The 16,569-nt window shown below is 40.9% G+C and overlaps 1 protein-coding gene across 1 annotated transcript in view; it reads left to right on the top strand.

Annotated features, from left to right (window-relative positions):
* The window catches only part of RAD18 (RAD18 E3 ubiquitin protein ligase), a 99,807-nt gene extending 83,543 nt beyond the window's left edge, over positions 1-16,264 (top strand). The window contains exons 12-13 of the mRNA XM_065935277.1: positions 7,716-7,778; positions 15,404-16,264. Coding sequence (XP_065791349.1) covers positions 7,716-7,778; positions 15,404-15,506 — 166 coding nt within the window. The 3' untranslated portion in view covers positions 15,507-16,264. The remainder of the gene's footprint in view (positions 1-7,715; positions 7,779-15,403) is intronic.
* Positions 16,265-16,569: the final 305 nt, after the last annotated feature.

The raw sequence follows: 16,569 nt of genomic DNA on the forward strand, positions 1-16,569 counted from the left end.
TTTTTAATTGAAGGATAATTAGTTGACAAAATCGTATTTCTGCCATACATTGACATGAATCAGCCATAGGTATACACATGTCCCCTCCCTCTGGCTCTTCCCTCCCACCTCCCACTCCTTCCCACCCCTCTAGGTTGTTGCAGAGCCCTGGTTAGAGTTCCAGGAGTCATGCAGCAAATTCCCGTTGGCTGTCTGTTTTACATATGGTGGTGTATATGTTTCCAGGCTACTTTCTCCATTCGTCCCGCGCTCCTTCCTTGCGCTGCTTGTGTCCATATGTCTGTTCTCCATGTCTGTGTCTCCATTGCTGCCCTGCAAACAGGTTCATAGTACCATCTTTCTAGATTATATATATATATATATGTACCACAGCTTCTTTATCCATTCATCTATTGATGGGCATCTAAGTTGTTTCCATGTCCTAGCTATTGTAGATAGTGCTGCAGTGAACAATGGGGTACGTGTATCTTTTTCAATTTTGGTTTCCTCAAAGTATATGCCTAGTAGTGCGATTGTTGGGTCATATAGTAGTTTTATTCCTAGTTTTTTAAGGAATCTCCATACTGTCTTCCATAGTGAAAGTGAAAGTGAAGTCACTCAGTCGTGTCTGACTCTTTGCGACCCCGTGGACTGAAGCCTACCAGGCTCCTCCGTCCATGGGATTCTCCAGGCAAGAATACTGGAGTGGGTTGCCATTAAGTTTCCCTTTTCTCCACACCCTTTCCAGCATTTGTTGTTATTATGGATTCTTTGATGGTGGCCACTCTGACCAGTGTGAGGTGATATCTCATTGTAAGTTGATTTGCATTTCTCTGATAATGAATGATGTTGAACATCTTGAACATCTTTTCGTGTGTTTAATAGCCATCTGTATGTCTTCTTTCAAGAAATGTCTGTTTATATCTTTTGCCCACTTTTTGATTGGGTTGTTTGTTTTTCTGGGATTGTGTTGTAAGGTTGGCAGACAAGGTAACATTTGCTGATAATAGACTCTGCAGTAAGGCTATGGGGAAACACACATTCTCACTTATTACTGGTTGAAATGCTGCATAATACAGTCCCTAAGGCGAGGAATCTGGTGAGATCAACCAAAGGTCCTGTTGTTTGGCCTTTTACTCAGTATTCTCATGAATTTGCCCTATGGGTATGCTAACAGTGTGCAAATGACTACATGCAGGGTTATTCATCAAGTCACTGTTTATCATAACAGAAGGCTGGAAATCCCTTTGAGTATTCATCATTGGGGCTGATTGATTTAACTCCAGTACATCCACACAATAAGATCCTATGTGATAGTCTAAAAGGAAAATCTCTGCATGCTGACGTGGAGAGATTTCCAGGGTATGTTTGTAAGTGAAAAGACCAGAATTCAGAAAGGCATAGATAGCTTTCTGTTTCTTTTCTAAAAGGAGAGGAACTGGATATACTTATGTTTGTTTGGTTTTACATAAAGAAACATCCGAAGAAAAAACAAACTATTAAGTGATTATTTGTTGAAAATAGAGGGGAACAGATTGGAAGGGACAGAGACCTCCCTGTGAGACCTCTCAGTGTACATATTCTTATGTCATTTTGATTTTGAAACATGCAAAGATTATTAATCTACTTTAGTAAAAAAAAAAAAGAAAGAATAAGTACTTTACGGTAAAGTTTTGGGAATCATCGTCTTTATCAGTGTCATTATTATAAACTGGTTAATGAAGTTTGGTGATGCAGGCAGTAAGGTAAGACAAATATAGTAATGGGATTTTGTACTTTAGAAGGCATTGGGATTATTAGGAAAACTGTTGAATAAGTTCTGTTCAAATTAAGAGAAAACAGTATCTAAGGAAAGCATTGTCAAAGTAACTGATCCTAAGAAGTATCTTACTATAATTCAGTGAAAGCTTTGCTATTTAAAAAAATTTTTTTAATTGCTTTGGAAGGTTAACCCATTTGGTTTTTAACTGTAATAATGTGTTGTAGAATGAATTTAATGTTGCCACAAAATATGCATTTTTGTTTTACAAAATATACTTTTTCCACTAATATGCATTACTGTTTTGTATCTTATTACAGCCTTCCCCCTGAGGCTCCCTCCACCCCCACCCCGGGAACATTTCTGAACTTCAGAATACCCCAGAAAGTTAAATGGTTCATCTTGTTCCAGGTGGTGAATTTTGATTGTTGAAAGTTTCTAGGGAAAATGTGGGAACCTGGAATCATTTTCCCGTACCTTTTGCTTTTTCAGAAGGACTTAAACTGAATGGTACATGAGATCTGCAGTCCTTCAGGCATTGTTCTGGGGGCAGTGCTATATTCTTCTCCTCAGACACTATGACATCAAGTCCTTGAAATTTACATGTGTCCATCAGATCCCTGTACCTAGCTGTGCATCTTCTTTGTTCATTAGCTCAGTCATGGCTTTGTTCCTTTAGCAGGATGCCTGGCACATAGTAGATTATTGAATCATTGTCCCTGGGGTTCAATTTCCTTGTTGATAAAATGGAATGATAGTGTTGGTGCCTGCCATTCTCCCTAGGTGATTCTGAAAAGCAAGTGAGGTGATTAAAGATTGTGAAGTCTTTGTAAATTGAACATAAATTTAGTTATGGTTTGGTTTCATCTCTTATTAAGGATTTTCCATGTATTTCGTGATAAATTCTTTCTGGTATTCTCTTTTTCTTGTATTTGAATTTGAAGCTTTCTTCATTTTATCTTTTTCTAGATCTAGTAGAGAACATGAAAACATCCCTCAGTTCTCTTTACTTTATCTGAGCCTTTGTCCCCCTGTCAACTTGACGTGAAACCTATGGTTCTAATATGAATTAAAGCCAATTATGTAATCTAGTCATCACAATGATTTGTAGAAGTAATAATGCTGCTGCTGCTAAGTCGCATCAGTCGTGTCCGACTCTGTGCGACCCCATAGATGGTAGCCCACCAGGCTCCCCCGTCCCTGGGATTCTCCAGGCAAGAACACTGGAGTGGGTTGCCATTTCCTTCTCCAGTGCATGAAAGTGAAAAGTGAAAGTGAAGTCGCTCAGTTGTGTCCGACTCTTCGCGACCCCATGGACTGCAGCCTACCAGGCTCCTGCGTCCGTGGGATTTTCCAGGCAAGAGTACTGGAGTGGGGTGCCATTGCCTCCTCCGAATAGTTGCTAACAAAATAGTAATTTTTGGTTTTATCACTGAGTGATTTTTTTGTTTTTGACCTAGAATGTTCACTGTTCTAATATTGTCAGCCAACTGCTCAAATATTCAGCACATAAGCTGTTGCTTACCCTACAGAACAGATTATTTGAAAAGGGAGTTTGAGAAAGGATTCGTGGAGCTGGTAACATTTATTTAAGTTCTGTTTGGTAGGATTTTATGATCCTCCAGTGATTGGCCCTTAAAGAGGTTTTTCTTTTTGTTGAATGTACTCAACCATGCTCAAATTAATGCCACAATTATAAGCAGAGACTTGGAGGGGGAGGTGGGAATTGAGAGAGAGTAGCTATTAGATAATAGAAAAATTCCACTTGTAATTAATCTTTAATCCACAGGACTTTTATAGCAGATGTTTACATTTTATCTACCCCACAGTATCTTGTGTACCTGCCATGGTGGATAAACATCAAGTTTTGATGAATTTGCACCCTGATGTCATAGAAACAGTAGAAATCAAAGATTAAAACAGCACACGGTTATCTGGTCTCCTAGGGCAAATTGAAGCATGGTACTGAGGCAGTTATTTAGGTAATTCAGACCCACATCTGGTTTATGAAAATGGACGCAATATTTATTGAACACTTACTGTGTGTGAAGCTGTATACTGAACATTCTATGTATTATATTGATTAATCTTTATAGTATTCCTGTGAACTATATATGGACTTCCCTGGTGGCTCAGTTGGTAAAGAATCTGCCTGCAATGAAGGAGACTCGAGTTCAGTCCCTGGGTTGGGAAGATCCCCTGAAGAAGGGAATGGCAATCCACTCTAGTGTTCTTGCCTGGAGAGTGCCTGGACAGAAGAGCCTAGTGGGCTGTAGTTCAAGAGGTCGCAAAGAGTTGAAACTATATGTTTTTTTGATCCTGACTTTAGAGATGAGGATATTGAGGAAAGATTAAGTAACTTGCCCAGGATTACATGCTAAGTGACAGAAATAGGACTGAAACCTTAACTTTGTCTAATATGTAAATCTGATTTTTTTCTTCTGTGTAGTATGGCCAGTCATAACATTGACAGAGGTATTTGGTATGTCACTTTTCAGCTTTAGTGTAAAATCTTCACGGGTAGAATGAAATAAGATGCTGCAAGAAAAATAAGCAAAGAAATTATTTCCTTCACCTGGTAAGATGTTATGCCACTTCTTTTGATCAGAGAATGACAAGAATAAATTATAGGAAGATCAACTAGGACAAAGACCAACCACCAGCCAGCAAATAAAAAATAGCTAAGCTTACACTTTTGAAAGTTTGAGCTGAAAATGAAATCTAAATGGTATGAAAAATTAAGTGTGGGTGTTTCAAATAGATCTACTAGGCTCTTCCCGAATAGGGGGTGGGATTCCATAAAATTCAGGATTCATATTTTTTGCCTGTGAATCTTTGTCTTGTGTATTAGTTTGTATAATCATATCCACTTTAGCCTTGTCTGGATGGTGACATCAGAGAATGTGATTTAAATACCCTTCCACAGCAAACTGTAACTTTCAGGTTCCAGACTCCACTCTTAAATCATGATCTGTTGGACTGTTTCAAATTCAAATTGCAGGGAATCTGAAATTTACTCTGAAAAAAGTTCTTGTCTGAGAATTAAGAACTATAGCCTGTGTAGGCTTGTGTATGCCCTGACTCTGGGTGTACCAGAGTGAGTAGTTATTTTCTCTTATGGAGGGTTGTTTAGATATCTTGAAAGTGTGTGAAAGGAATTTTTGATCTCCAAGCCATATTAAAATGACTAAGATTTTAAAGATACTAATTACTGCTGTCCACAAGGAGGAGATCTGAGAGTGGTCATTTTAGTAACACTGCATGTTTTACCCAATAGTCTCTTTGTAAAATCCTGTTTGTGAAACTTGGTGTTTAATTCCAGGAATGTGGCTTTTGAGTAGAATATAGTAAGTACATTACCTTAAGAGGCTTCCCAGGTGGCACAATGGTAAAGAATCCACCTGCCAATGCCAGGAAATGTGGGTTCAATCCCTGGGTCAGGAACATCCCCTGGAGTAGGAAATGGCAACCCATTCCAGTATTCTTGCCTGAAAAATTCCATGGACAGAGGAGCCTGGCGGGCTGTAGTATATGGGATTGCAAAGAGCTGGACAGGAGTGAATGACTGAGCATGCATGCACATTATCCTCAAAAGGGATGGACATTGCTGTCTGCTATTTTAGTTGTATTAGTCAGCATCAACTCGCAGTTTCTTAGTAGTGGTGACTTGAATTGGAACAGCAGATACAGCAAAATATACTGAAAGTTCACTTTAGGTAAACATCAAACCTCCCAAACTTTGTATCATTCAGTTTAGTGATTTGATTATCATCAGGTTAGTGACAAGCTGGAATAGAAGGAAAGGTATGAGAATTGAGGAATTCAAGGAGCCATGCATGATGTTGGTCGGTGGTCATGAAGTAGCAGAGGAAGAAGAGATTGTAGACCACTTCTGAGATGTGTGTTTTGTATACCTCCTCTACCATCTGTTCTCATTGAGGTAGTGTAGCAAAAACCTGTTAGGTTTGTATCATTAATACACTGCAGATATTTTCCTTCAATAAATCAGTTATTTGTGTTAGTGATTTGAAAGCCCAGAAGTAAATTGATCACAGACTGTTATGTTATTTGACAGGCTTGGCCATCCTGCTTGCTTAGCTGGAGTAGTGGGGATGCTCTGTAACCTTCCTGTTTAAAAAATATTGTATGTGTCTGCTGGGGAGAGGATGTCAGCAAGAAGCCGACTTGACTGTTTTTCTAGTGATGTGATACCTACAAGGACCCACAGCCGTGTGACCACCCCTTTCCCCCATTTCCCCAGGCTCGTGAGTTCGCAGTAGGAGCAATTTTTGCCACCGAGTGGGAGGGCGTTGGTTGGGGGATAGTGCTGGGTGACAAGTGAGGTCAGGGCGCCCTGCATGTGGCTCCTGGAGTGTCCTGAATTGGGGGAACCCCTTGAGTGAAATACTTGGTACAGAGCTATGTTTATTGACTCTTGCCCTTTTTATTTTTTTGTTCAGGAGTTGTAGGCAAACACTGCTTCAAAGCAGTTTGTCAGAAGTGGGTGAGAATGATTCATTGGTACTTCAAATCTTTATAATTTTTAAACTTTTGTTGTCTATGAGAATATCACTAGAAATAAGACTGGCACTAACAGTTCCACACCTGTTGTGTCTTGCCTGAGAGAGAGTGATTCCTTTGTTTGAACCTTCTCTACCCTGGGGATTGTGATGACTATTTATAATTTGTCTCATACAGTGCCCATGACATTCTGTGTCTTGGATGTCTAAAGAAATTCATGTACATTTTATATATATTTGGTAGGCCTAAAGCCTCAAAGCATTTTTCTTTTGAAGAAATAATACATGCCCTCTCTACTCTATTGATTCGGCCCCTTTGCACAGATCGGCCAAAGATTACACAGCACTTTAGGTTGCATTATAAATTATAGTATAAGTACAGTTCAAATTAATTACATTGTACTTTATTTGGTTACAAAGGGACTAATAGCCACTAAGGAACTTAATATCTCTTGTGAATTTCATCATTAAAATGCAATTTTTTAAGACATACTTTGATTTTGGTTACCATAAGTTGAATTCAAGTTTTTTATTAAGGGATTTATTTAAGCTTTAGTGATTTTTTTTCATTATTATTACTAATTAAGTTTTTTTTTTTAACACAGCTTCATTGAATTGATGTATAATAAACTGCAAATATTTATTTATTTTATCTGTTTGTTAACTTTTTATTTTGTATTGGGATATAGCCTATTAACGAGCAATGTTGTGATAGTTTCAGGTAAATGGCAAGGGGCTCAACCATACAAATACATGTACCCCAAACTCCCCTTTCATCCAGGCTGCCTTATAACATTGAACAGAGTTCCATGTGCTGTACAGTAGGTCCTTGTTGGTTATCCATTTTAAATATAGCAGTGTGTACATACCCATCCCAAACTCCATAATTATCCCTTCCCCATCCTTCCCCCCAGCAACCATAAGCTCCTTCTTGAAGTCTCTCAATCTGTTTCTGTTTTGTAAGTAAGTTTATTTGTATCATTTCTTTTTAGATTCCACATATAAGGGACATCATACAGTGTTTCTTCTTCTCTGTCTGACTTATTTTTCTCAGTATGACACTCTCTAGGTCCATCCATGTTGATTCAAATGGCATGGTTTTATTCTTTTTAGTAACTGAGTAATATTCCATTGTATATATGTACCCCATCTTCTTTATACATTCTTCTGTCAATAGACATTTTAAACTGCAAATATTTAAAGCACACAATTTGATGAGTTTGTCACATGTGTACTGTGATGTCATCTACTCAAGAAAGGTGATGATGACTGTCCATCACTTTCAAAGTTTTCTTGTGCCGTTTTGTAGTCCCTCCTTGCCCACCCCCCGCGGGTAACCACTGGTCTGCTCATTTGCTTTCTGTCGCCTTTGATTAGGTTGCATTTTTTATAATTTTATATAAATGGAAGCACAGTCATTTTATTATCAGGCAATATTGACTTACATATCCTTTTAGTTCCAGTTCAGACATCATAAGAGATCTTCTAGAAGAAGAAGAAGCCTGGGAAGCATCACATAAGTGAGTCCTCGTCGTCACTAAATACTCATGTACTTTAACCTGATAAATTATGGTTCTATACAATTGATTTGCAAACCAAAGAATATTTGTGCTTACTGACTTAAGAAAGAGTAATTCATGCATCTCAAGGTAAAGATTTCCGGTTCACTACTTGTTTCTGTATATTTCTGCGTAGAAATGGAATCCTAGCTTAATAATTCTGGTTACTTGTAATCTGGACTTAACAGTCAGGCCTTAAGCACTGGTTTAGAGTCTTTAGAAAACTTCTAATCCTTCCCTAAATGTTACTAGTCATAAGATTGTAGTTCATCCAGGCAGACTTGTTCCACTGCAGTTTCAGGAAGATCACACTCCCCAAGTGGGCCCTCACAGCTGCCTAGCGCTTTTACTGTTTCTGTGATTATTTTTTTGTCTTGTTCTTCACAGAGATTATTCGCACCCTTTTCAGGTCTCAGTGGCTCGAACCTCACTGAAGACCTTGTCTCTTCTTTGGTAGAGGAAATAGAAGCTGTTGTGTGGGAATCCTTACCCTTCCAACATCGAATGTATAAATCTGCCTGTTTTTGTACATATTTTATTCCTCCTTTTATAATTCCTTCCTTTTATATTAAAAGGTTGTCCCTATATTATAGAGTCCACTTTTTCCTACCTCATTCCTGCCCTCTTGTCAGGAACATTACCACTTCTCTCTGCTCTTGTTGAGATACTTCTGCTTCTCTCCTCCACTCCTCTCTCTCTGTCTCACTGGTTTGTTTTTTTTTTTTATTAATTTTTTAATTTTTAAATTTTGGCCGCACTGGGTCTTCGTTGCTGTGTACGAGCTTTCTCTAGTTGCAGCGAGCAGGGGCTCCTCTTCATTGCGGTGCTTGGGCTTCTCGTTGTAATGGCTTCTCTTGTTGCAGAGCACAATCTCTAGGCACACAGGCTTCATTCCTCCACAGCACATGGGAATCTTCCCAGACCAGGGATCGAACCTGTATCCCCTGCATTGGCAGGCAAATTCTTTTTCTCTTTTCTTTTTTTTTTACATTGTAAAAGAACTGATACTTTATTACAGAACATAATTCAAACTATTGTTGGTATTTCAATATATTCCTAAAGAAATGTTGGAATTGGAACAGCACTTATAATTCACTTTATGGCTATGAAAAGGCAGTTGTCTTCCACTGAAAGCTATAACCAATGATGAAATACACTTCAAGAATGTAAACATTTGTTCTAACAATCTTTTAATATTGGTTAAAAACAGACTGTTGCTGATGGAAATAACTTTAATCCAATGTGCAAAAAAAGTACAATTTGTATTTAAGCTACGTAAGACCAATGCTTCCTTACTATTTACGCACTTAAAAGATCTTAAACGTATTGATTTCAGGAAGGACACTGCTACTATAGGTAATTACGGTTACCGAGAGCCCAAAAGCTTGATGACACTCTTTGTTACACAAATGTATCCGAAGAGGCACACCTATTCTTGTCCTAATCTTGATCCTAAACAAAAATCCAATTTCAAAATCAGTTGGGGATTATTTTATTCTAGGAAATCTTGGAATTGTCGCAGGTTTGCAAACCTTGTCTCTGAGAGCCAGATTCCTACATTTCCTTTTCTAACCCTGTCACCACTGGTCCAGCCCACAAATCCCGTGGGCTGCAGAGTAGCAACACCCAAAATAAGAGGAGTGAAAAAACTCAGCCCTCAGGCCACCAACATGGCAGGTGGATTCTTATGCACTGCTCCACAAGGGAAGTCCTCTCATTGGGTTTTCAGCGAGCCTGAATCTTTCCCAAATGAACCCAGCCAACTAAACACTTAGCCTCCCCTCTCACTCAGCTTCCTCCTGCAGCTGCTCTCGTGTCTCTCCTGTGAGAGACAGCCTCTGCTTGCCCTTTGCATTCCTCATCTCGCTTACTTGTCAACATCCTCAGCCAGGCCTCTCAGTTCTTCTGAAATAGCCTTTACTGAAGTCACTGAAGACCATGTTGTGCTGTGCCATGCCTAGTCACTCAGTCGTGTCTGACTCTTTGCGACCCCATGGACTGTAGCCCGCCAGGCTCCCCTGTCCCTGGGATTCTCCAGGCAAGAATACTAGAGTGGGTTGCCATGCCCTCCTCCAGGGGATCTTCCCAACCCAGGGATCAAACCCAGGTGGCCAAGTCCAAAGAACAACATGTTAGGCCACATCTCCTTTGACTTCTTAGCAGAATCTGATGCTCTTGATGTCTTCATGTTTCTGAAAGCCTCTCTGGGGCTGAAAGAGGTAAATCTCTACCCTAAGGTCAGTTAATAATAAGTGATAAGTGATAGAACAGATTTCAATCTAATATGTCAAAATTCAGCTTTCTTGACCATTAAGCTAAGTTGTCTGTCCCAAGAATGAGGCTCACTGTGCTGACATTTTGTAGTATTATAGCTGAATCACTGGGAGAATGGAAAAGGTATTTGGTGGCTCAAACAGTAGTGTTTTATGAATGTTTGAGATTGTGGCTGCCTTATTTTCACCTGAGCATTTCTGAACTTTGAATTCTGGGAGAAGAGACCACTCATTAGCTAACTACTTCCTCTTGTGCCATGAATCACCCTGTTCATACTAAACTAAACCCTCACATCAATGGCTGTGACAAACTTAAACCCAGAATTCCTGAGTCCAAGCCCATTTTTGGCAATGATGACCAACCTCTTAAAGTCATTACCATGAGAAAGCACTTAGAAAACAAATCCCATCGCTGATCCTCAGAGACAGGCACTGTTAAACCTGAAAGGATGTGAGTGCTCGTCTAGTCCAGTCCCTTCATTTTATAGGGAAAGAGACTGCGCTCCAGAGAGGTAAGTTGACAAGGTTAAGGTTCACAGCTAGGTAGTGGCGCTGCTGGGGTAAGAATCCAGGCTTCCTGGTTTCAGCTGAATGTGGAGCAGTTTGAACCAGCTTCTGCCACAGTACAGCTTTAGAAACACAATCAGGAAAGGACCACACAGCTTTACTTCTCAACAAAATAATAGCTCTGCACATGAGCATCTTAAGCTTATAGGCCTTTTCATACTGTTCATGAGATTCAGAAGAGATTAAGAAGAGGTGGCAAGAATACAATGAACTGTACAAAACAGGTCTTAATGACCCAGATAACCACGGTGGTGTGGTCACCCACCTAGAGCCAGACATCCTGGAGTGTGAAGTCAAGGGGGCCTTAGGAAGCATCACTATGAACAAAGCTAGTGGAGGTGATGGAATTCCAACTGAGCTATTTCAAATCCTAAAAGAGGATGCTGTTAAAGTGCTGTATTCCATATGCCAGCAAATTTGGAAAATTTAGCAGTGGCCACAGGACAGGAGAAGTTCAGTTTTCATTTTAATCCCAAAGGCAGTGACAAAGAATGTTCAAATTACTGTACAGTTGTGTTCATTTCACATGCTATCAAGATTATGTTCAAAATTCTTCAAGCTAGACTTCTGCAGCATGTAAACCGAGAACTTCCAGATGTTCAAGCTGGATTTAGAAAAGGCAGGGAAACCAGAGATCAAATTGCCAACATCTGCTGGATCTTAGAGAAAGCAAGGGAATTAAAAAAAAAAAAATCTACTTCTGCTTCATTAACTATGCTAAAGCCTTTGACTGTGTGGATCACAAAAAACTGTGGAAAGTTAGTTCTTCAAGAGATGGGACTACCAGACCACCTGACCTGCTTCCTGAGAAACCTGTATCCAGGACAAGAAGCAACAGTTAGAACTGGACATGGAACAATGGACTGGTTCCAAATTGGGAAAGAAGTACATCAAGGCTGTATGTTATTTATTTAACTTATATGCAGAGTACATCATGCAAAATACCAGGCTGGATGACTCACAAGCTGGAATCATGATTGCTGGGAGAAATATCAACAACCTCAGATACACAGATGATACCACTTTAATGGCAGAAAGTGCAGAGGGTCTAAAGAGCCTCTTGATGAGGGTGAAAGAGGAGTGAAAAAGCTGGCTTAAAATTTAGCAGTCAAAAAACAAAGATCATGGCATCCGGTTCCATCACTTCATGGGAAATAGATGGGGAAAAAGTGGAAACAGTGACAGATTTTATTTTCTCGGGATCCAAAATCACTGCGGATGGTGACTGCAGCCATGAAATTAAAATATGCTTACTCCTTGGAAGAAAAGCTGTGACCAACCTAGACAGTGTTGAGATATCAACACAGAGCAGAGACATCACTTTGCTGAGAAAGGTCCATATAGTCAAAGTTATGGTTTTTCTGGTAGTCATGTACGGATGTGAGAGTTGGACCATAAAGAAGGCTTAGTGCCGGAGAACTGACACTTTCAAACTGTGGTGGTGGAGAAAATTCTTAATAGTCCCTTGGACAGCAAGGAGATCAAACCAGTCAATCCTAAAGGAAATCAGCCCTGAAACTCATTGGAAGGGCTGATGCTGAAACTCCAGTACTTTGGCCACCTGATGCAAAGAGCCAAGTCATCAGGAAAATACCCTGATGCTGGGAAAGACAGAGGGCAAGAGGAGAAGGAGGCAACAGAATATGAGATGGTTGGATGGCCTCACTGACTCAATGGAGATGAGTTTGGGCAAGCTCCAGGAGATGATGACGGACAGGGAAGCCTGGCGTGCTACGGTTCAGGGGGTCACAAAGAGTTGGACCCAACAGTGACTGAACAATAACAACGAAGCTTCTAGGTATGTTGTGGTATCACAAGTGACATATTTGAGATATTAGTCCTAGAACATGCTGTTTCAGTCCCAATACATCTCCTAATTCCATAAATGATTGAGAGGTTCTTTTAGTAAGACAGTGCCCCATATAAAGCAGTATTTTCATAAGCAGCAAAAAAAAAAAAAAAAAAGAAAAGAAACCCCCCCCCAAAACAAAACCCTACTTTCTATAGGTTGGTCTCAGGTTTTTATATCTATGATTTTTGGTTCATCTTACCAACTTGAGCTACAGGATATATTTACATTGAATAGGATGAAAATAGGAAGAAAAATGGTCCAGGTAAATCATTTCACATTTCATGTTTCCAGCTTTCAGTTTCCACATGAAATTGTGGAGGAGATGTTTCTGCCTCCAGGAGTCTGAGTCCCTTCTTCAGACCTGCTCCCCCTCCACTCTATCCTCCCTCAGTGGGCAGTGGTGTCAACAGTCTTCCCCACTGCTCCAGCCAGAAACCTAAGAATCATTGTCAGCTTCTCACTCTCTCTCACATCTCAGATGCAGTTGATTGCAAAACCCTAAGGATAAGTTGTCCTCAGACTTAAATGTACATCAAGATCACTTGGAGGACTTGTTAAAATAGATTATTGGGCTCCACTGAACCCCGAGATTGAGATTTTGGAGATTTGGGCTGGGGTACAGGAGTTTGCATTTTGACACACTCCCCGGCGCTGCTGATGCTGTTTCTGGGGCCCCTTCGTTGAGGAGCGGGACTGTGGATGACCCCTGAACTAACTCTGTCAGCCTCCCCTGTGCCACAGTCTGCATAAGACCTTGTTTTCTCTCTGGCTTCCTGCCGCAGCCGTCCGTCTGGCTGGCTGTCTCTCTGCCTCTTGTCAGTATGCTTCATTTTGCCAGTGAGACCTGAAAGACACCGTGTTCGCTGTGGTAGTTTAAAGTCCTGTGGGGACTCGTGCGCTACGGCCCCAGCCTGCCCGCTGGCTCCTGGACCGTCCTTCCCCACCCCTCTTTCCTCGTTACGGCCAAGCTCAACTTCTCATCTTTGCTTCAGAGTCATACTGCCTTATACTGCTGTTGCTTCCACCTTGGTTGCCTTTTCTCCTTTCTTCATCCACACAGGAGTTGTGGTTCCTTCCTGGACAGCTCTGCTCGGGAGCCCCTGACTGCTCCCTTGATCTTGCAGCACTCTGTCTGCACTTAAACCCCGACTCACTTCCTAGAGAGGATGTTCATCAGGCCCCGCACCTTGCATGGTGCCTGGGGGAGGGGAGTCTCAGGGTGGGCACTCAGTAGGCATATGAGATTGAATATGCCAGTCAGCATTCTTTGGATTGGAACACACTCCCGGGTGGATTAGGATTGCCACTTATAAATCTTTTTTTAACTCTTTATCTCTTGTGCTTTATCTTTTAGTGCCTTAAAAAATCCTTTTTTAGGAAATAGCTTTTTCTAATGTTATAAAATCAGAAAAGGAAGAATCATTTTCTCTATTGGTAATCTGCATTTCATCCTAACCCCATGAGAAGTCATTTGCAATACACTAATGATCCCAACATATTTTCTAGTTGAGACTTGATAATTTAGCTGTCTCTTTTTGGAGGAGGGGACTTTATTAATTGTTTTTTATTAAGAACTATTATTAATGTGAACACATCTTAAGTGTACAGCTTGATAGATTTTTCCAACTGAATATACCCAGGGTTAGGGTTAGTTTGGTGGGTGCAGTGAATCATGCCCCCTCAGTACTCACACTCTCAAGGGCCACATTGATTCTGCACTTGGTCATGTGATATGAGAAGAAGCTTGGTTAGTGTTTGCACAGTGGGGCTTGTCCTTCCAGAATGCTCACTTTTCGGATTCTTCCCCTTGGACCCAGCCCTTCCGCTGTGAGAAGCCCGCCCTGGGCATGGGGAGAAGACAGTTGGAGGAGAATGGGGCAGCCCTCTCACCAGCCAGTTTTCTAGTCAGCAGCCAGCACCACCTTGCCACCGGACAAGTGAGCCTTCCTTGAAGTGAATCCTCCAAACTCAGTTTAACTGTCTGTTCCGAGCCCTGCCCAGATCTGGAATCATGATCAAATAAACAATTGTGCTGTTTCCTGAGAATGGTTTGTTACGTAGTGGTAGATAAGCAGAATGAATTGAACAAAAATAGTTTCTGTTTAGTTTTTTAATTGCCATATAACAAATCACCCTGAAACTTAGAAGCTTAAACCACAGCCATTTTATTTGCTTCTGATTCTTCAGTCCGGGCTGGCCTCAGGCTGCGGGTGGTCATTTATGTGGCATATAGCCCACTCGCAGGGCAGATAGAAGCGATGTTCTGCTGAGATGTCTGGACTTCTCTTTCCATGTAGTCTGGGAGCCTGTTCTTCTCCATGTAGTTTGGTCTCTGCATGTGCTCCAGAATCCAGAGAAAGTTTGCTTTTGTCTTCCCACTTACTTGAATAGCAGCCACCTCTTTCCCCCAGCACTCTGCCCAAAGTGAGGGGATGCTTATGGCCCATCTCTGTTGGGAGGGGGCTTTGTTTTCTTGGTCCCCTTACAACCTCAGCTCTCTGACAGGATTGAGAGAAATTTTGATTTTGTTAGACTCTTCTGGCTTCGTCTTGTTGTGATGGAAGCATTTTTTTTTTTTTTTTTTTTTTTTTTGCAGCTTTCTGCATGTGAAGCAGAAGCAAAAAACTGCTAGATTCTGATGGAGAAGGAGATTCAGTTCTTAACTCTGTCATTTAGGATCTGTGATCTTTGCTAAGTCACTGTTTTCTCAGTTGTAAAGTGGGAATAATAATAAAAGTAGTAATAATTATCATAGTAGACTTGTCAGTGCAGTGGAAGGCTATTTGGAGGATTACAGTAAAAACACATGGGAAAACACTTATAAACCAGAAACTGCTGTAGAATAATAATGATCATCATTTTCTAAGCTGGCATTTTCTTTTTTCCATTTTCAGAAATGATCTTCAAGACACAGAAATAAGTCCCAGACAGAATCGTCGCGCAAGGTCAGCTGAAAGTGTTGAGCTTGAGCCAAGAAATAAGCGGAACAGAAATTAGTGTGGGTTTGCTGACTTTGCCAGTGCAATCATCAGAAGACAGTGTTTTGTTGCCGTGTAGATTTTATATTCATAAATTTCCCAAGTGAAGATGTTACATTCTAAATGTTATGTTTAACTGATTTTCAGTCTTTTCTGCCTTTCCAGGAAAAAAAAAAACTTACACCGCATCCTTACTCAGTCAGTTACCCACTGCCCCTAAAACATCTCACTCTAAAAACACTGGCATCCACATGTTCACCAGCTTTGCAGAAGACACAGACTTGTTTTTGTTTCTAAGTTTCAGGGTGTATTAACATTTAAGCCATTCTCCTGTCTCTTTCATGGAGAAGCCAAGTTCAGAAAAGGATCCTTCAGTCCCTCTACCACAGGGACCAGTTGAGGTGTCCAGAGCCACTGCGTTTCTGGAAAGGCAAGCAGGGTGTCCTAACTCATGAGGCCTGGAGGCCAGCACCCATGTCACAGCTGTTACAGGGTTGTTTGTTGCCCAAGTTTCACGTGGTCCTTAGTTAGACCCATGTCTCACACTTTACTGGAAGTAGGACATTGGTACTGTAATCTAAAGGCACAGAACAATAAATACTGGCCATATTCTTGAGAAAATAGCTCTTACGATGATTTCTTGATCTTTTTTTTCACTTGAGTGAATCGAATCTTTAGCACTTTGAATTCCAGCTATGAAATGGAGAGAATGCAATAAATGGCTTTCGTAACTGAACAGACTCTATATCAAGTTAAAATAAAGTCCTTGAAACAGTTTGCTGTGAATAGTTGAGTACAAGCTACACATCACTGGAATGGGTTGACCAGAAATTGTTTTCTCTGTGCAAAATGTCCCACAGTTCCCAGTTGCTTCCAGAACTCCTAACGCCTGTTTTGGCATTTCCGAGCCAGTCCCCTGTCATGGGTGCCAGCGGCTCTGGGGCTGTCACTGTCCTGGTGACAGCGCTGTCACTCACCAGAGTCCAGGAAGACCCTGGTGCTGGTTCAGGGGGGAGGGCCTGCTCTGGGCCAATGCTCCGTCATCTCAGGGCGGAGGAGGTGCCGGAGCCCTGCTGTATAAA

Source organism: Muntiacus reevesi, chromosome 4 (genome assembly GCF_963930625.1).
Source record: "Muntiacus reevesi chromosome 4, mMunRee1.1, whole genome shotgun sequence".
Taxonomy (NCBI): domain Eukaryota; kingdom Metazoa; phylum Chordata; class Mammalia; order Artiodactyla; family Cervidae; genus Muntiacus; species Muntiacus reevesi.